General features: G+C 33.6%; 3 protein-coding genes across 7 annotated transcripts; 2 read left to right on the top strand and 1 right to left on the bottom strand.

The window, feature by feature from the left end:
• Window positions 1–140: 140 nt before the first annotated feature.
• On the top strand, window positions 141–5,818 carry LOC114390827 (YTH domain-containing protein ECT4-like). 3 transcript variants are annotated; one of them, XM_028351718.1, is made up of 9 exons: window positions 141–277; window positions 380–434; window positions 1,115–1,173; window positions 2,114–2,192; window positions 2,863–3,086; window positions 3,463–3,996; window positions 4,447–4,659; window positions 4,922–5,106; window positions 5,307–5,818. In XM_028351718.1, the coding sequence occupies exons 2-9, from the start codon at window positions 407–409 to the stop codon at window positions 5,473–5,475; spliced, it is 1,491 nt and encodes a 496-aa protein (XP_028207519.1). In that variant the 5' UTR covers window positions 141–277; window positions 380–406; the 3' UTR covers window positions 5,476–5,818. The 3 variants fall into 3 exon arrangements, with proteins under 3 accessions (XP_028207519.1, XP_028207520.1, XP_028207521.1); XM_028351720.1 differs by having other exon boundaries at window positions 143–277; window positions 4,922–5,101; XM_028351719.1 differs by having other exon boundaries at window positions 141–434.
• A 610-nt stretch (window positions 5,819–6,428) lies between these two features.
• Window positions 6,429–9,290, top strand: LOC114389452 (tRNA pseudouridine synthase A-like). Of its 2 annotated transcripts, XM_028350134.1 has the most exons (10): window positions 6,429–6,771; window positions 6,854–6,910; window positions 6,993–7,070; window positions 7,147–7,200; window positions 7,443–7,525; window positions 7,825–7,924; window positions 8,000–8,062; window positions 8,433–8,705; window positions 8,818–8,878; window positions 8,984–9,290. In XM_028350134.1, exons 1-10 carry the CDS (start codon window positions 6,532–6,534, stop codon window positions 9,085–9,087), a joined length of 1,113 nt encoding a protein of 370 aa, XP_028205935.1. In that variant the 5' UTR covers window positions 6,429–6,531; the 3' UTR covers window positions 9,088–9,290. The 2 variants fall into 2 exon arrangements, with proteins under 2 accessions (XP_028205935.1, XP_028205936.1); XM_028350135.1 differs by lacking the exon at window positions 8,000–8,062.
• A 702-nt stretch (window positions 9,291–9,992) lies between these two features.
• On the bottom strand, window positions 9,993–14,704 carry LOC114390733 (bromodomain testis-specific protein-like). Of its 2 annotated transcripts, XM_028351599.1 has the most exons (9): window positions 14,440–14,702; window positions 13,708–14,205; window positions 13,541–13,618; window positions 13,197–13,440; window positions 12,189–12,279; window positions 11,553–11,679; window positions 10,870–11,065; window positions 10,614–10,837; window positions 9,993–10,468 (listed from the first exon to the last, which is right to left on the bottom strand). In XM_028351599.1, the coding sequence occupies exons 2-9, from the start codon at window positions 14,179–14,181 to the stop codon at window positions 10,271–10,273; spliced, it is 1,632 nt and encodes a 543-aa protein (XP_028207400.1). In that variant the 5' UTR covers window positions 14,182–14,205; window positions 14,440–14,702; the 3' UTR covers window positions 9,993–10,270. The 2 variants fall into 2 exon arrangements, 1 of the variants encoding a protein (XP_028207400.1); XR_003662002.1 differs by having other exon boundaries at window positions 10,614–11,065; window positions 14,436–14,704.
• Between the last annotated feature and the right edge of the window lie 1,703 nt (window positions 14,705–16,407).

Below are 16,407 nucleotides of genomic sequence, written 5' to 3'. Positions count from 1 at the left end.
TTATCGTTTAATTAATAGATGCAGTTAAAAAAAGTAAGAAATAATAATAAAATTGAGAGACATAGATATATAAGAAAATGTGAAGACTAAAAACCAAGCTTCAAAATTGTATTATTATCACACATATCCATTAACAAAACTACAAATAGCGTGTGGCTAACGCCAAGTGACCAATTCCAATTGTGTTTTTCTCAATCCAAACAAACAGTTTCTAGTTTCTGGGCTATAGTACTAGGGTTTCTTCTTCTCTTCTCTTCCTCCGCTAACACATACAGTAGTACTTTTCTGCAACTTAATCTATTCTCACCAGATCAATCCAAACAGTTTTGTTCATGAGAATTAGCTCTCTCTAACCTAACTTGTTTCTTCTATATTTTAGGATGCGTTTGCTTCTATATTGTTGATCATGAACCGTCACGACCAATTTCAGAAACGTATCCTTTTCTTAATTCACCTTAAACGGATAACATTTTTGTTCGTCTTCATCGCATTGCTGTAATTTTGCAACATTCTCTTCAACTTGTATTCCAATTCCGATTCTCTACTGTCAGGAAATCATGCAGCCACGGCTTTTTTTTTTTTTTTTTTATGAGCAACCACAAACAAACTCTAAATTCACAATTCATAGTAAATGAAAGACACTTTTAGATTTTTATTTATTTATTTGGTATCATCCTAATTGGGGCCATAACATTTGGTCCCAAGTATCTCGAACAAGATTTAGTCGCACTTAAAACATTTCACTCCTCCTTAAGAGTGTATTATGTGGGATTGAACCCAGATCCTTTTCCACAGATTGTAGTCACGCAGAGTCAAACCATACGTAATGTTAATTAAATAAATAAAATATCTTCATCTATAAGAAAAGCTCCTAAATTACAAAAGATAAAAATAACTTCAAATTACATAAATAACTCCTATTAATTAGCATCAATTCTTTTCTCCCCTTCTTTTTTTGGAGATAGCTCTGTAATGGTTGCTTGAACTTAACAATCTGAAGTAAATCTGATGATGTGGGTAGATATAGGTTTCAGTGAATCGGGGCGATTTTATTTGGCTTTTCTCTTTCAGATATTTATGTTTTATCTATTCTATACTTAACTATGTGATATAGCTCAATCTCTCTCTAAAGGAACTACAGATCATAGTCAGCATCAGAACAAGGAAGATGTGGTATGTCCACTTTCTAACTCTTTCTATGAATGTGTGTGCCTTTCTCTGTTTTTCCTTCTAAATTCCATCTTTGATTCTTTCATCCCTTCAGTAAATAAGTATTGCAAATCTTTGCTAATGAAATGTCATAGTGTTGTTGGGACTGCAAAATACATTGTTTACGCACGATAACTCTTATTCTGCGTAAGAAAAACTCTAAATTGCAGTTTGGTACTTAGCATTAAGATACTCGCTGGAATTAATGAGCCAAACTTGAAACTCCCTCCTCTTTAAAGTCAAATGGATAATAAATGAAGGTGGTGAGAGTGTATAGAGGCAGAAGAATTATACTAAGGATTTTTAACGTGAAAAAAACTTCCTTGTGTGTAAGGAAAAATCTCCGGGTATCATTGGTCTTGCTCCAAGTGTTAGATATTAATTAGAAAATTAATAATAACAAGTTTCTAAGCTTATAATTATGAGTCTTATAATTGTGCAATTTTCTATTTAAAAGTTGTAAGTTACTAAGTCAAGGTTGTGAGTTACGAAGTCTTGTAATTTTCCATTAGCATTTAGTATCTTGGAATAAGGTATTAAGCATTTATGTGATTAGTCAAATGGTCACTCTATTCTAGCATAAATAGGGGATCATACTCTTGTATTTGGTGTGGCAAAGAAATAAAATCTTAGTCTTCCAACACCAAGACCCTAATGCTTGGGCCTTGAAGTCAAATTATTTACTACGATGCATAATCTCTGGGTATTTGTTTATAACAAGTGTATAGTAGCACTTCTAGTTCAGTATACCCTTCCTGACATATATCTAAAGGGCCGAGCTTGTATCTAAATGGCTAGATGTGTACATTGACCTAAATATAAGGAATTGTTTCTATCTTTTCTTAATGGCTAGATGTCTTATGATGTCTTCATATTCACTATTTTTTTTATAATGTTTCTGCAGGTTTCTATAAAAGATTGTATCTCACCGGACTTGACATCATTTGCGACCTCCTCTGGAGATGTTGCTGCTGGTTTCACAGGTGAGGCAGATCAAGAGTCAGCTGAAGATCTTGTGTTTATCCTACACCTAACTGTTATTCCTCCTAAGGAAAGATGACAAAATAGTTCCTGGTCCACATCAAATGCTGTTGATAATGATATTGATGTATCTGTCTTAGAAGTTGCTCTATATTTACAACTAACTAGGCAAAGACTGCTTAATACTAACTGCAATTACGACCACATCTGAAAATAATGTTTCACTTTCTTGTATCTTGAGCTTTTGACATTTGATTTTTAACCTATCCAAAAGCTCATGGAAATTGATTGAATTAAAATGGAGGTATATGGATATTTGGTTCAGACTTAAATTTACTAATCTATGGAAGTTATACAAAACCTAAAATTTAGATGGAGGCATTATTTTGCTTTGCATAAGCAGAGGGTATAAGAAGGATCTGATACTGTATCTAAGCAATAGTCTAACACTGTAATGATTTATAATACACAGATTCAAACAAATATTTTTTCATTTGAATATTTTTGATAGCATATATTTTATCAGCTAACTTGGAGTGTTTAAACTTTTGAGCATTGCGTTGTGTAATCAAATTTATGCCCTTTTGTTATTAGTGGGTCTCTCTATGGCACTTTTGTTGATCATCAATCTTGATTCTTGCCTTTCATAGACTGAATATTTTCAACAATCAGGTGTGCATGAATCAGAAGCCCTGTCTTGTTATTCATCAGTCTCAACTTCTGTTGGCGTGCAAAGCAAAACTGTCAAGGGTTCTGTAATTGCCAAAAATAATCCTAAATCTTCTGGTTTAATGAAGCCAAACAAGTTAAAGTCTACACATAGAAATGGGATTTTAACCAGCACGATATCTGAGACTGTGGCTGATACAGGAAAAGATATCAAAATTCTAAACAAGGTAATCAATTGGAAGATTATGATGTTTCAGATTGCTTATGTTACCACGAGGTAGCACTTGTTTATTTATTCATTTTGTGGGATGGTAGAATTGTTGCATTGATGAATACTTAGAAAGGTATTATTGTCCTTGTTTCATTGATACCCGCTTCACTTGTTTGAGATGATTTGTAACGGAAAATTTTCTCCTCGGCCCTGTTTGTCACCTCTAGTATCTGTTTTTTACTTTTATTTATTTCATTTATTTAATATACTTATCCAAATGAGAAATGGATAAAAAGTTGCATATTCTGAACTTTGTTTCAAGTGTTTTATATCTTCACTATAACTGCTGTAGAACTATGATGTTTTGATCATGTGAATGTTTTGTTTTGCAGGCTCCTCATTTGCGTTCTAATTTTCCAGCAGCCACTGCTCCAAATACATATCACCAAATAGGAAAATTTTCATCATTAGCCAACCCAACATGCCATGTTTCCCCCCCCACAAACCACAGGCCAAATACCTCTACTAACTACAGACCAACTGGGAGAGTGTCTAATGTAAATGATCGAGTTTTGTTGGGTGACAACAAATTCAGGAGTGGACAATCTGAAATGTCAATGGAGATGACTCGGGGTCCTCGGGGTCATTACAACAATTTTCTTCTACAACCATCACTTGTTAAGGATGCACTTGCAATCACAATATGTAGAGACGAATATAACCTTTCAGATTTCCAAACTGAATACGAAATTGCTAAATTTTATGTGATTAAATCTTTCAATGAAGATGACGTTCATAAGAGTGTTAAATATAATGTTTGGACAAGTACTCCAAATGGAAATAAGAAGTTGAACGCCGCATTCCTTGATGCAGAAGCTAAATTGAGACAGACAGGGACTAAGTGTCCAGTTTTCCTCTTCTTCTCGGTGAGTTCAAATCTTTGTTCATAAGTGGTCTCTCTCTCTCTCTTTTCCCTCAAAAGTGTAACAAGAAAACAGGAACTTCTTTATTGAAATTTTAGATATTGACATTTTGTTAGAGGTATCTATTCTTCTATATTATTTTATTCTCTTTCTTGAGGTTAAATTGCCTTCAAAGTTCAAAAGCTCATTATAAAAACATTAACATCAGTTTATGTTTCCTTTTATATTGATGTCCAATAATTGGCAAAAGTATAATGTTTTCTTAAATTGTCTGATTAAAATGCCAAAAACATTTATTCTATTCCAAATTATAATAGGAATATCTTTGATTTTAGGTTTATTTGTCATTCTCAATGATATCAGCTACTATATTTTTAGAATTGGGAGTTCTTGTCCTTAACTCATTATTTCTGAATATTCATAGATCCTAGATGTATTTTGTTGTGAAATCAGGTTAATGCTAGCAGACAGTTTGTTGGAGTGGCTGAGATGCTTGGACCGGTGGACTTTAAAAACGACATGAACTTTTGGAAACTTGATAAGTACAACGGTTTCTTCCCAATTAAGTGGCACATAATAAAAGATGTTCCCAACAATCAGTTTGTGCATATCATCCTTCCAAGCAATGAGAACAAGCCTGTAACTTACACTAGGGACACACAAGAGGTAATTCTTAACTTGATGGCATTAAAGTGCACCCATGTCTGCTTTTATAGAGACGGAAAAAGTAGTCGTTGCATAACCATTTGAATAGATTGTGCTGAATTTGGGCTGCCCCTGAATTATATATTGTGATTAAATAGAATTAGGATTGTTTTTTTGCACAGATAGAATTGGGATTGTAATTGCTATAAATATTGTTAGAGTTATTGACTTGATGTTTTTTAGACGTGATTTATAATTAAATTTGTAATTATCTGGCTTGCAGATTGGATTGAAGGAGGGCCTGGAGATGCTGAATATTTTTAGAAGTTATACAGCTAAGACATCTCTATTGGATGATTTTGACTTCTATGAGAGGCGAGAAAAGTTATTTCGTTCCCAGAGGAGTACTAAGCACAAGCATGCAAGGCCGGAACAGGAAGTATATGGCAATGACAATTATCAAGTAAGGTCCATTGTCTACAATAATCCTTACTTATTTCTGCAATTGGAACGTAGAAGATATGTGATTTGCCATAAGTACACACAACTGGAATATTGTAATGCTAGGATGTTATATTAGTCATTAGATCCTCCCTCTTGCATGCTCTAAAAACATTTATCTTTTTTGTGCGTTCTTATATTGAGTTTTGCCTTTTAATTTTCTGCAGAACACTGTCAAAGCCAGAGAGAAGAAAATGGAGATGCAATCGAGTGGTACCAAGCAAGGTACTCTCATCAAACATACCAAAAACCTTTCTCTCAACAACTCTGGATTTAGATAGCAAGATTGGGAGAGGAGAAAAAGAGAGCCCGATATTTATTTCTACACGTATGTAGGCATTTAAGAGTTGCAGACGCAATTGCAGTTTGGTTTGTTTAGAGCTTCTGAAGCACACGCACGCTTCCTTTTTGATTTGTGTGATATGCCGATAAGATGACCACGACAACACATTTTAAGTTTGACCAATTATTTTTATATTACTCAATGAGTTGATGTTTGCCATTGGCAAATGAGGAGGTATTTGATAGTATGGTTCGATGTCTCCAATATTTCCGTATAACTCATTGGCTTTGGTCTGTATTTACTATTTTGTTTCACGTGGATGAGCGCCCAGTTCCATAGTTGTGTTTTGTTTGGTTGATTTCCTTTTGTTGATTATTCGATTGCATTATTTTCTTAGTTTACCAATGATAAATACTACACGTTGTTTATTTTTCTCTCAAGAATTTGCAAAAATAATAAAATTTATTGATTTTATTCTTTTTAATTTCTTTAAATAATAAAGACAAATGTTAATTAGTGTCCTAGTTTAAGGAATTAAAAGAAAAAAATATTTAATATAAAAATCATAAGAGAAAGTAAAATTAAATTATGAGCGCAATCTTATGCATCCTAGTATCAGAAAAAATTACCCCTAAATCAAATGGGTTCAGCAAATCTTATTGGTAGCAAAATAAAAATCTAATTGGAATGAGATTATTTGGGGTTGAGAATTTACTTACAAAATTTAATGGGAAAACCTATCCTACTCTTTTATAGGTTATAGTGGGGTAAAATATGGTTTTAGTTCTTATATTGAAGCTTGTTTTTAATTTTCAAACTTTTGTTCATAAATAAATTGAAAGAAATGATTCCTAAGAGTTTAACATAGAGGTAAAAGTTGTTATACTTACACCATAATTAAAAAACAATTAACAAATGAATATCATCGTTTTTTTTTAACAATGTAAATCCTAGTTTGTAATTGAATGACTTATATTTATGTATTCAATTGGTGAGAAGTGAGAAGCGACATTATAAACTTTAAAATTATTTTTGGTATGGTGAGAAAGCATTAGGCGCCTTGTGTAGTTGAGTTGAGCTGAAAGAAAATTGAGAGAAAATTCAATTCAATGACAGAGAATCTGAAGCATACGGTGGATTTGGAATGCAGTGATAATAACATTAATAGGCCGTCAAAGATATCAATAATCGAGTATCCCATTGACAGTGACATTGACGAAGAAGAAGAAATGATCAAAAACCCTAGGAATGGCATTCAACGCTATTTGGTTGCTATCGAGTATATTGGGACTCGCTTCTCCGGTTCTCAGAAGCAGCTCAATGTCCGCACCGTCGTCGGGGTTCTTGAGGTAACATAAGTTACAACTTCGGATCACCATTTCCATCCATAATTACAATCTAACCAAATCAAAATCTCTTGTTGTATTGTAGGAAGCTTTTTCTAAATTTGTTGGCCAACCAGTCTCTGTGTCTTGTTCAAGTCGAACTGTGCGTATCACAAACAATTTTCACAAACAATTTACAATATATGACAAATGTTAATCAACTGTGCAATGCAATGGAAGTGCAGGACGCTGGAGTGCATGCCTTGTCAAATGTTTGTCATGTCGATATTCAACGCATCAGCAAAAGGAGGCCTGGTGAAGTGGTTCGTTACTTACTTAACTTGATAATATATGCTCATGCAGTCATGCTCATCTTGTCTTGTAATTGTATAAATGCAGTTAACTCCTCATGAACCTGCTGTCGTTGGAAGAGCTGTAAACCATTTCTTACAGGTGCTTTCCATCTGTGTGGATTCTTAATATTTTTAAATAGAATGATTTTCAACTTTATAATGTATTGCAGGAGGATTAATTAATTGTTGAATTCTTAAACAAGCAAAATTGGAATTGCAGTTCTGAAAACCCAATCTGTTTCTCAAATTCCATTTATTAGCTGATGTCACTTGAGTATATTGTCTGTGCTCAAAAGCTCTAACAGATTTTCTTTCTGGGCAATTTGATTTGATTTATTTTAGAAGCAAGACAGTGACTTAATGGTTATTGATGTTCGATGTGTTCCATCTGATTTTCATGCAAGATTTAAAGCACAAGAGCGCATGTGAGTACTCAAGAATCTAAATTTTTCTTCTAAAAGACTAAACATACATTGATTATCAATTGTCATGTTGTATATAACATCACTGGCTTTTGTAAAGTTCTATTTGATGAAAGGTTGTCATTCTTAGCTGATATTTGTTGGATTATTAATGGAGGACTTATTTGGTCCATGAAATTGAGGTTTTTCCTAGATTTTCTGAATCTAGCTACTTTTCAGTGCATTGCCGTAGAACTTTTTTGTTTTGTTTTATTTATGATCATTTGCAGTAATTGATATTTATTTGGAACTACACTATTCAGATACTTCTATCGGTTGCTGTCTGGGCCAGAGCCTTTGTCGACCTTCGAGAAAGATCGAGCATGGCATGTACCTGAGGAGCTTAGTCTTCCAGCTATGCAAGTTAGTTAACAGCTCCTTATATTTACTAGATTGTCAATCCTCCAGCTATTCAAGTTATTGATGATATCCATGCAGGAAGCATGCAGAGTTCTTGTTGGATTCCATGATTTTAGTTCCTTCAGGGCAGCTGGTTGTCAGGTCTTTTTTCTTCAATATTCCAAACAATAATTCATAAAATTCTAATTAATAAGGAGTTTTACACTTGTACCCAAATTGGAACCTTGTTTGCAATCCAGCTCTCTCTACATTCCTCTAAGGGAGGATAGGTACTGCACAGTATGCAGTGATTTATTTGACAAGCTTCACAATTATGAAGTAGCAGTTATGATTGAATTTTCATTTAAAGGATTTATTTAGTTTAATGCTCTATATACATTCTTTCTAAGTGTTTTTAGCATTTTTCCCCCCTTCAAAATCATCATTCCTGTGTTGATGTTCTACAACATCTCATGTAAAGTCTCTTTGAACTATCCATGGCATATGATAATGTAGAATTGCTCCATTCCAGGCAAAGTCACCAATTAGAACTCTGGATGAACTCAGTGTCAATGAGGTAATTGAAAGTCCATATTTTCCATCTCTAATGGATAGAGAACAACATAATAAAGTCAGTGGTGATCTTCGTAGCTGCCCCAACAACTCTGAAACTGACATTCCTCCTACTTCTAATCCTAGCATTGATAAAGTAATGGCATCAAGTCAAGATGTAGGATTTGGCAAAAGAAGGCGACATCGTTGCCTGGTGGTAACAGCACGTGCACGTGCTTTTCTTTACCATCAGGTTGGGTATCTTCCTGTTAATTGAGGCCACGAAGTTTCTATGTTTTGCGCTGTGATTTAGTCCTGGATGTTCAATCCAATCTGTTCTGAATACAGATGCTAATTCATTTCAGGTTAGACTACTTGTTGGTGTTCTCAAGGCTGTTGGCACTGGAAACTTAACAATTCCGGACGGTACTCATACCATTCATCTCTATTCACGTGTGTTATGATATTTATATTCACAAACGTTTGATTTTGTTTGGGGTTAAAAAATTTGTTTCATGATGCACTTTTCAGTTGAAAGAATTTTGAATGCGAGGACTGTTACGGCCGCAAGTCCAATGGCCCCGGCATGTGGTCTCTACCTAGGAGAGGTGAAATATGATCTGCCTACCACATAGTAGATATTTCAGGGTCTCTCTCGGAAACACTAATGCATTCAATCCAATGGACTGGATTTTTTTATATTTCCTTCCAAGTCCACCAGCAGAGGATTAATTTTGTCCCTTGTATCTCTATTAATTTTCGTTTAACATTACTCGGACTCCCATCATTACTTTTTCTTTTACTTTTAAAAAATAAAAAGAATCTTCTGCAAACTGTACATCTTTTTGTAAAAAATTTAAGAAACGCACATACCATCACATTTCCACGTCCAATTTGTACCAATAGCGCAAAAGTTAGTATTAGATGCATCTAAATGATGCGCATTCATTTTCACTGATGAGCAACTAAACACACAAAGATTATCCCTGTTCTTAAAAAAATGCAACTAAGCACACAAGTGAAAATGATTTCAACTTTAATATTTGCCAACAGAGCTTCAAGAGTTCGAGCAAATTAGCTTGATGGTGTTTGTCTAATCAAGCCATTGGCTAGCCTTTCCAAATTAGGAGATTACCATTATCAAGCCTAAGTAAAATCTTTTCACTTATGCTTCTTATAATATTAATTATATGTGTTACAAGAACAAAAAAGAAATTAATGATGATAAAATTAATTTTGTAAAATTATTATACTCTTTTATCTATTTATTTATTTTTATCTATGTAAAATAATCTAAGATAATAATTATAATGGAGCAAAGAGAGTATCATTTTCTTTTTGAGGAAGTCTATGTAATTTGTTGTGTTTGAAGTAAATACATCTTTTCTCCAAGCTAGTTAAACAGTTTAATACATTGTTTTTTGTTTAAAAATAATAAAAAAATGACGATCAATGGTTAACATTTTGCTCGAACAAGAGATTGACAAAAAGATTACAGGATAGCATTAAGCAGTAGAATTTAGTTTACTCGTTTGACAAATAGCATAATTGGATTTTGATATGTAGCTTAATGCAAAATCAAGTAGTTTCTAACGAAACTTGACCACTTGAGCTATGACGGCAAGTGGCAGGTTACTTTTACTTTCATAATTTTTTAAGTAGAACTGGTTTGAAGCACAAATTCTTCTGTTACAAAATCTGCTGTTGTTATCAAGAAACTGAGAACTATAATACACCATATAATAACGAAGGGACATCAACTAAAATATTAATGACATAGGCTGCTAGGAAGTGTAGTGAACTGATAAAGATAAAAAGCTACTCCATGAAAGTCCTTATAGCAGCGTGAATTGAACTAGTCCGAGCAGAATTTGTCTTCCGTATTAGTGAGTGTGGTCCACTCCAGACAGACTGACTATTTTGGGGGAAGAGAATTCCACATAAACTTGAAAGCTTGGGGTTTTCACTATATAAGCTCTCAAGGAGCTTACCTTTTTGCTGTTTATCTTGTGACCCCTACAAACAGGTTGAACTATTAAATACACTTATCAACTGCAAATATGCAAATAATCATACTGGCAAGTTAATGTAACTGCATTCTAGGATGTGATTTCCAGCTTGACGGGTTACGTCAATACTGATCAAACAGTGAGGGAAATACCTTGGGTTTCTTCTGTTGCGGGACTGCCACAGCTTGTCCTTCTTGTTGCTTTGTTCTATATTCATCATGTAGAGCGGTTGCATCACCAACATTTGATTTCTCTGCCAAGGTTCCACCATGTTTTAAAGTTTCATTCATCTCTCTCTTCTGACTGTTCATTTCAATCTCTTCCTCATCTTCTTCCTCTTCATTCTCCTCCTCCTCCTCCTCCTCCTCCTCCTCCCCTCCTCCTCCTCCTCCTCCCCTTCCTCTAGGCCATGATCATCATTGTCATCATCATTATCAACATCAATGCTTGGATGCTTTCTCTCAGAAGGGCTACACTGCTTCTCACTAATCTCCATCTTTGCCACCTCTCCTTTCTCTTCATCAACATCTCCATCAGTGCCGATAGATTCATCTATATTTGATGACGAATCCTCACCACCGGGACTCTCTACTTGTATTGATTCCTTAAAACAAGGCAGTAAAAAATTATTTAAGTCATTGTCCACTTATTATACATGCTAGCCAATGCTCGGATTTAATAATGTAGATGCTTAGATTTCTTCAATGCTTGTACTATGACCCTCATTTTATGTCTGGGATTCAGATGTTACCAAAGGTAATAATGGAAATCAAACAGGAGAATATCACCTTCATGCCACATAAAAAACATTGATTTATGATAACTGGCATAATAAATTGCACCAAGGCAAGAGATATAAAGCCCAGCCCAACTATATTCTTTTCAATCATTTTCTAAATAAGTTACAGCATAATAACCATGAAGAAAATATCAAATCAGAAAAATATATAATAAGTAAATCTGTTGCAGTCCCATCATTTCAGTTAGGAATTTTACCAGTGAGACATGATATATATACCCTAAAACTGCCTCAAAAAATTGCCAGACATCTATCCAAAAGATAAAGTGTAGGCAACAAGCCATTAAAATACCTCATTAGCATGCTTATCACCACTAGATCCAAAATTGCCTCTAGCAATTCGAGCATTCTCTTCCCGTTCCTTCCTACGTCGCTTTAGAACACAAATAGCACATAAACAATCATGTTTATGGTGTCTTCTGCAAAATGAAAAAAAATTCAATGAACCATTATCCATTAACAATTCTAATCATCAATACAGTGGAAACTTAAAGGAGGGGGGAGAAGAGTTAATAGCAAGGTATCCCATGTCATGAACTCATCATTATTGATATCTGTTTTAGAATTACATTTACAAATGAACCAAAAGATACATTTTACAGAACTTATCCAAAGGAAATGCAACTCCCAAAGTAAACAAAAGCTTCTCTTCTCCTCTATCCTACTTAAGATTTATAAACCACCTTTGAGAAAGATACACTATCAGACAGAATCAAATTTCCATGAATAAGTATTAGTCTACAATTACAATCTACTTGTAAACTTATATTGTTCACTTAACCATAATACACAATGAACATTATCAACAAGTGATTTCATTCAGTTTACATGATAGCAACACAGTCATTTCCATTGTATGAACAATTAATACGTAAGGAATTATAATATAATAAATAGGGGGTTTAAATTGCAGTTTGGGAATACACACCCATGACGCTTTTTTGTCTTCTGCTTCAATTGACCACCCTTCCCTGCTTTTCCATCACCAGACAGTGCAATGTCTTCTGCTGAAGTCCTCTCTGTATGTGATTCATAATGAAAGCATACACCCATATTGCTATCAGAATACCACAGTAAAGTATTTTACATAAAATGAAAATCATCTGTTTTCAGAAGATTATGTATGCAAAGTAATGTTTTACATTCGTGGGGTACAGTTATGATAAGTTAAGATAAGATATTTGGTTGCTTCAGAAGGAGCTTCCCAGATTGTCTCCAATATATTTGGATACCTAATATCGAATGCTGAGTGGAACAATCTGGGATGAGATGAATGTAATTAAATAAAAGTATCATACTGTTGTTTGGATATTTTACAATGGAATGGAGGACAGCTTCCACTCCATTGTATGGGAAGTAATTGGAATGGTTAGTGGATTAGGAAACAATACCCCATACCCCTCAAATTTGGAGGAAGTAAAAAGAAGTATTGAATAGATTCCATTGGGTTTTATTCCATTCATCCTATGTTAAACAATACATAGGGTCTAGTAAAATATTAAGACAATAGTCAAGATGAAATAGAACTAATTATCATTTATTGCTTAACTAAAATTTCTCCATTTAAAAATTATAATATCTATCATTTATTGCCTCCCTCACTCCTCACCCTGTCCACAGAAAAAAACAAAAATATAAAAGAGGGACACAGAGAAAGACAGGCAGAGAAAAAAACTACACATCAACTAAGCCTACTCAAGCTTTTTCTTCAAGCAGAAGATTCATCTAAAAAACATTTGTATAACAAAAAAAAAAATATTACAAATGAAAGTATAGATACAAATTTCCAGACATACTTCATGCAAAACAACAAATCCTGAGAAAACAGAGACAAGAGTTACATAGCTAAATGCTTTATATCTTTCATCCTTGCAATTTGCAAAGGAAAAGGGAAGGATTGTATTTTAATATATATAAATATACATAGATGTCTCACCCTTGGTCCCTTTTGATTGTTCACTGTATAGCCCAGCTGCAGCCCAGTACTTCATAAAGTTTTTCTTTACTCGCCTCATAAGATCCAAGATATAGTCACCCTTATTGTTATACTTGTAACAGTTGTCCCAAATGTATTGAACATCCTTAAATACATCCTCTGAATTCATATACTTTTCATTCTTTTCAAGATTGTTGCATATAGTTCCAAAATCCATTGGTGTGTCTATGATATCGAAATAGTCCTGGTTCCAGACAGCATTATGACATTAGACACAAGTAATCATTTCAAGAAAATGGTTCCATGTTTTATGATAAATCGATGGAAAAAAGTTAGTTACTTACAGGAATTCCCAGAGCTTCAGGATTGACAGGAACATTGAAGGGTTCAGCTGCATCCATTTTCATTACCTTCCTTATAACCTGTGTAGAACAAAGCAAAAATGTATTATTATAATTGATTGATAATGGAATGCTTGGAAATAGCAAAGAAAATGAAAGGTCCAACAGACCACTAAGGAAGCATCCAATTCCTGCTTATTATTATGTTGAGTGGAAGCTGAGAATGTCTGGTGGTTTGATGAAGACTTAATTTTGATGCTAGCAGCTCTCTTAGACAGAGTACTGAGTTTCATATCAGGCAACAAATTTGCACTATCTTCCATTCTCTCAGTATCGCTTTGTGTGGGAGTGGGAGCATCAGATGAGGTGGGTTGGGAGTCCAGTAATTTAGGTGTCTTGAGCTTCACCTTAACACGCCCAATAGCAGCCTTATCAACAGAACCATCAGGATTTATGTTGGCAACATTGTAATTATGCTGCTGATCCGTCCCCGTCGAAGAAGGTGTGTCAACTTCCATTCCAGAGTGATCTTTATCATCCAACCCAGAGGTTTCTTCTTCCTTAGAATTAGCATTAGCACTACTGCTTCCATGGTTAGTGGTGCCTTTTGCCTTCCCTTTCTTATGCCCACGCTTGCGTTTCATCTTCTAACAAAATACGACCTTGCTCTAAAACAAAGTTAAGTAAATAAATCACCACACTCTGTATTTCAAGGACATTAACGAATTAAAAACTTAAACAAAGTACTAAGCACAAAAAAAAGTGTGCTTTTTTAATGTTTCCCAAGGACAAGTCCATGGTTTGAATGGAAAAAGTGATAGTTTTAGCTAAATGAAATTATGGAGTAAAACAATTAAAAGATTAAATATTTGCAGAGAAGGGAACAATTTGAAATTACACACACAGTTGAGCAAAGGAATGAAAATTGGATTGAGAGGAAAGGGATGAGATTGTTCTGTTCTGTTGACTCTCTCTGGCTCCGGCAAGTGACCACGGTGACTCTCTCCGGCGTTCAGTTTGAAGACGACGACGACCACGACGCCGCCATGGAATTGCAATGGATCCCTTCCCTTCTTCACTTCCGCTATCTTCTCAACTTCTAAACGCTTTGTTTCATTAGGATCTACTCTCGCCCTTTCCCTATACACACTAAGGGTGAAAGAGGAAGTGACCAAATTTAAGATCCATTGCATGGTTTGGTTTAATTCAATTTTTATAATTTTTATTTTTGAAATCTAATTCAATTTAATTTAATTTATTTATAAATGATTTGATTCGATTTAGGACAATCTTTAACTTATTTAAATTTGACATTTTTTGTTGTAATTGTTATTTTTTTATACATGATTCATTCAAATATTCAATACAGATATAATAATACAAATTAAAATAAAATATTCTTCAACAAGACTCATTATAATAGTTACTCTAAATCATAGTTATTTCTTATAAACTAATTTCTTGTAACCAAATTTGTTGAAACAAATAAACAAAATATGATTCATTCATATTGTAAACATGAAAAAAAAATATGAAAGTAATACGTTAACACGTTCCAACACTGCTCGTCTCAATATTGGCCAAACCATTCCAGAAATTTAAACACAACCCATTAAGACAAAAATTAATTGATATTTTATACAAATATAACAAATGAAATAAGAGATTACACGCCTCGTTCATTCTTTCCTGCTTCATTTATTTCCTTACCCGTCATTAACATTTTGTTTAACATATCTAAGCCAATTTCGGGCTTCAACGGTAATGGGGCTCAAGGAACGACCAAATGAATATAGAATCTTACCCACTATACCAAGTGCAAACTCAACGATGCATTAGATACAAGAATGACCAATATATCTCTAGTCATAAATAAAAAAATATAATATTTAGATACTTTCACTAATTCATAATATCATCCTCCAAATACCTATCTAACTCATTTTTTTTTTTTGCACCTCACCCTATCTTTTCTTCATTTTCATTCTAAATTCATTTTTTTAGTTTTTAATATATATATATATAGATATATAATAAATTTTATATTTTAATTATGGGTTCACAGATTAGGTTAACTGTTAATGAATCTATAAATCTAAACTCATGACTCAACCTGTACATGAACAGTTATGATCAATTTGATTTGATTTTGATCCAAATACATATATGACTCAACTTAAATTGTTCGGATCGATTTGGGTCAATTTAGATTAGCATGTGACCTGTACTTGTGAACATCCCTAATCAAGATATTATATTTTTTAATATTTTTCTTAAGTTATAAAAAAATTTAATTAAATACCAATAGATTTTATTGAATTACTTAAGAAATCTTAATATTTTTTATTAAATATCATAAGACTTATTTTTTTTATTTAAAGAAAAGTCTTTTAAAATTGTTTGAAATTTTAATTGAATACACATCCTTAATTCTGCGTTGAAAAATATGTTTAATGATTATGTAAAAAAAACTATAAAAACATACCATAAAAATGTGCAAGGCCTTAACCAGTTGAGGATGTGATTATAGTCAAATTACATGGTTTATTCAAAAGAGAAAGACAAAATTGAGTATTATCCAAAAAAATGAGGCATTCAAGAAGGCAAATTATCCTAACTCTGACAATTAACCGAGAATTCATCGAAGGAAAAATCAACTATCTTGGTGTCTATGATGTTACTGTTATGGTAATTTTATTTTGTCCTGACAGTACTCTAGTGAAATTGCAACATGTTCCCAGTTCCCAAGCCTTTAGGAATGGGCCCAAAGAAGAAGGTGTTAAGTTGAGAGATACATATATTAAAGTCCATCACTTATTTAATTGGTGGGTGATGCTAGGTGCACAAGTAGTATTGCTTCTGCACCCAAC

Source organism: Glycine soja, chromosome 16 (genome assembly GCF_004193775.1).
Source record: "Glycine soja cultivar W05 chromosome 16, ASM419377v2, whole genome shotgun sequence".
NCBI lineage: Eukaryota > Viridiplantae > Streptophyta > Magnoliopsida > Fabales > Fabaceae > Glycine > Glycine soja.
The sequence above is the reverse complement of the archived record's forward strand: the minus strand, read 5'-3'. Positions and strand labels throughout refer to the sequence as shown.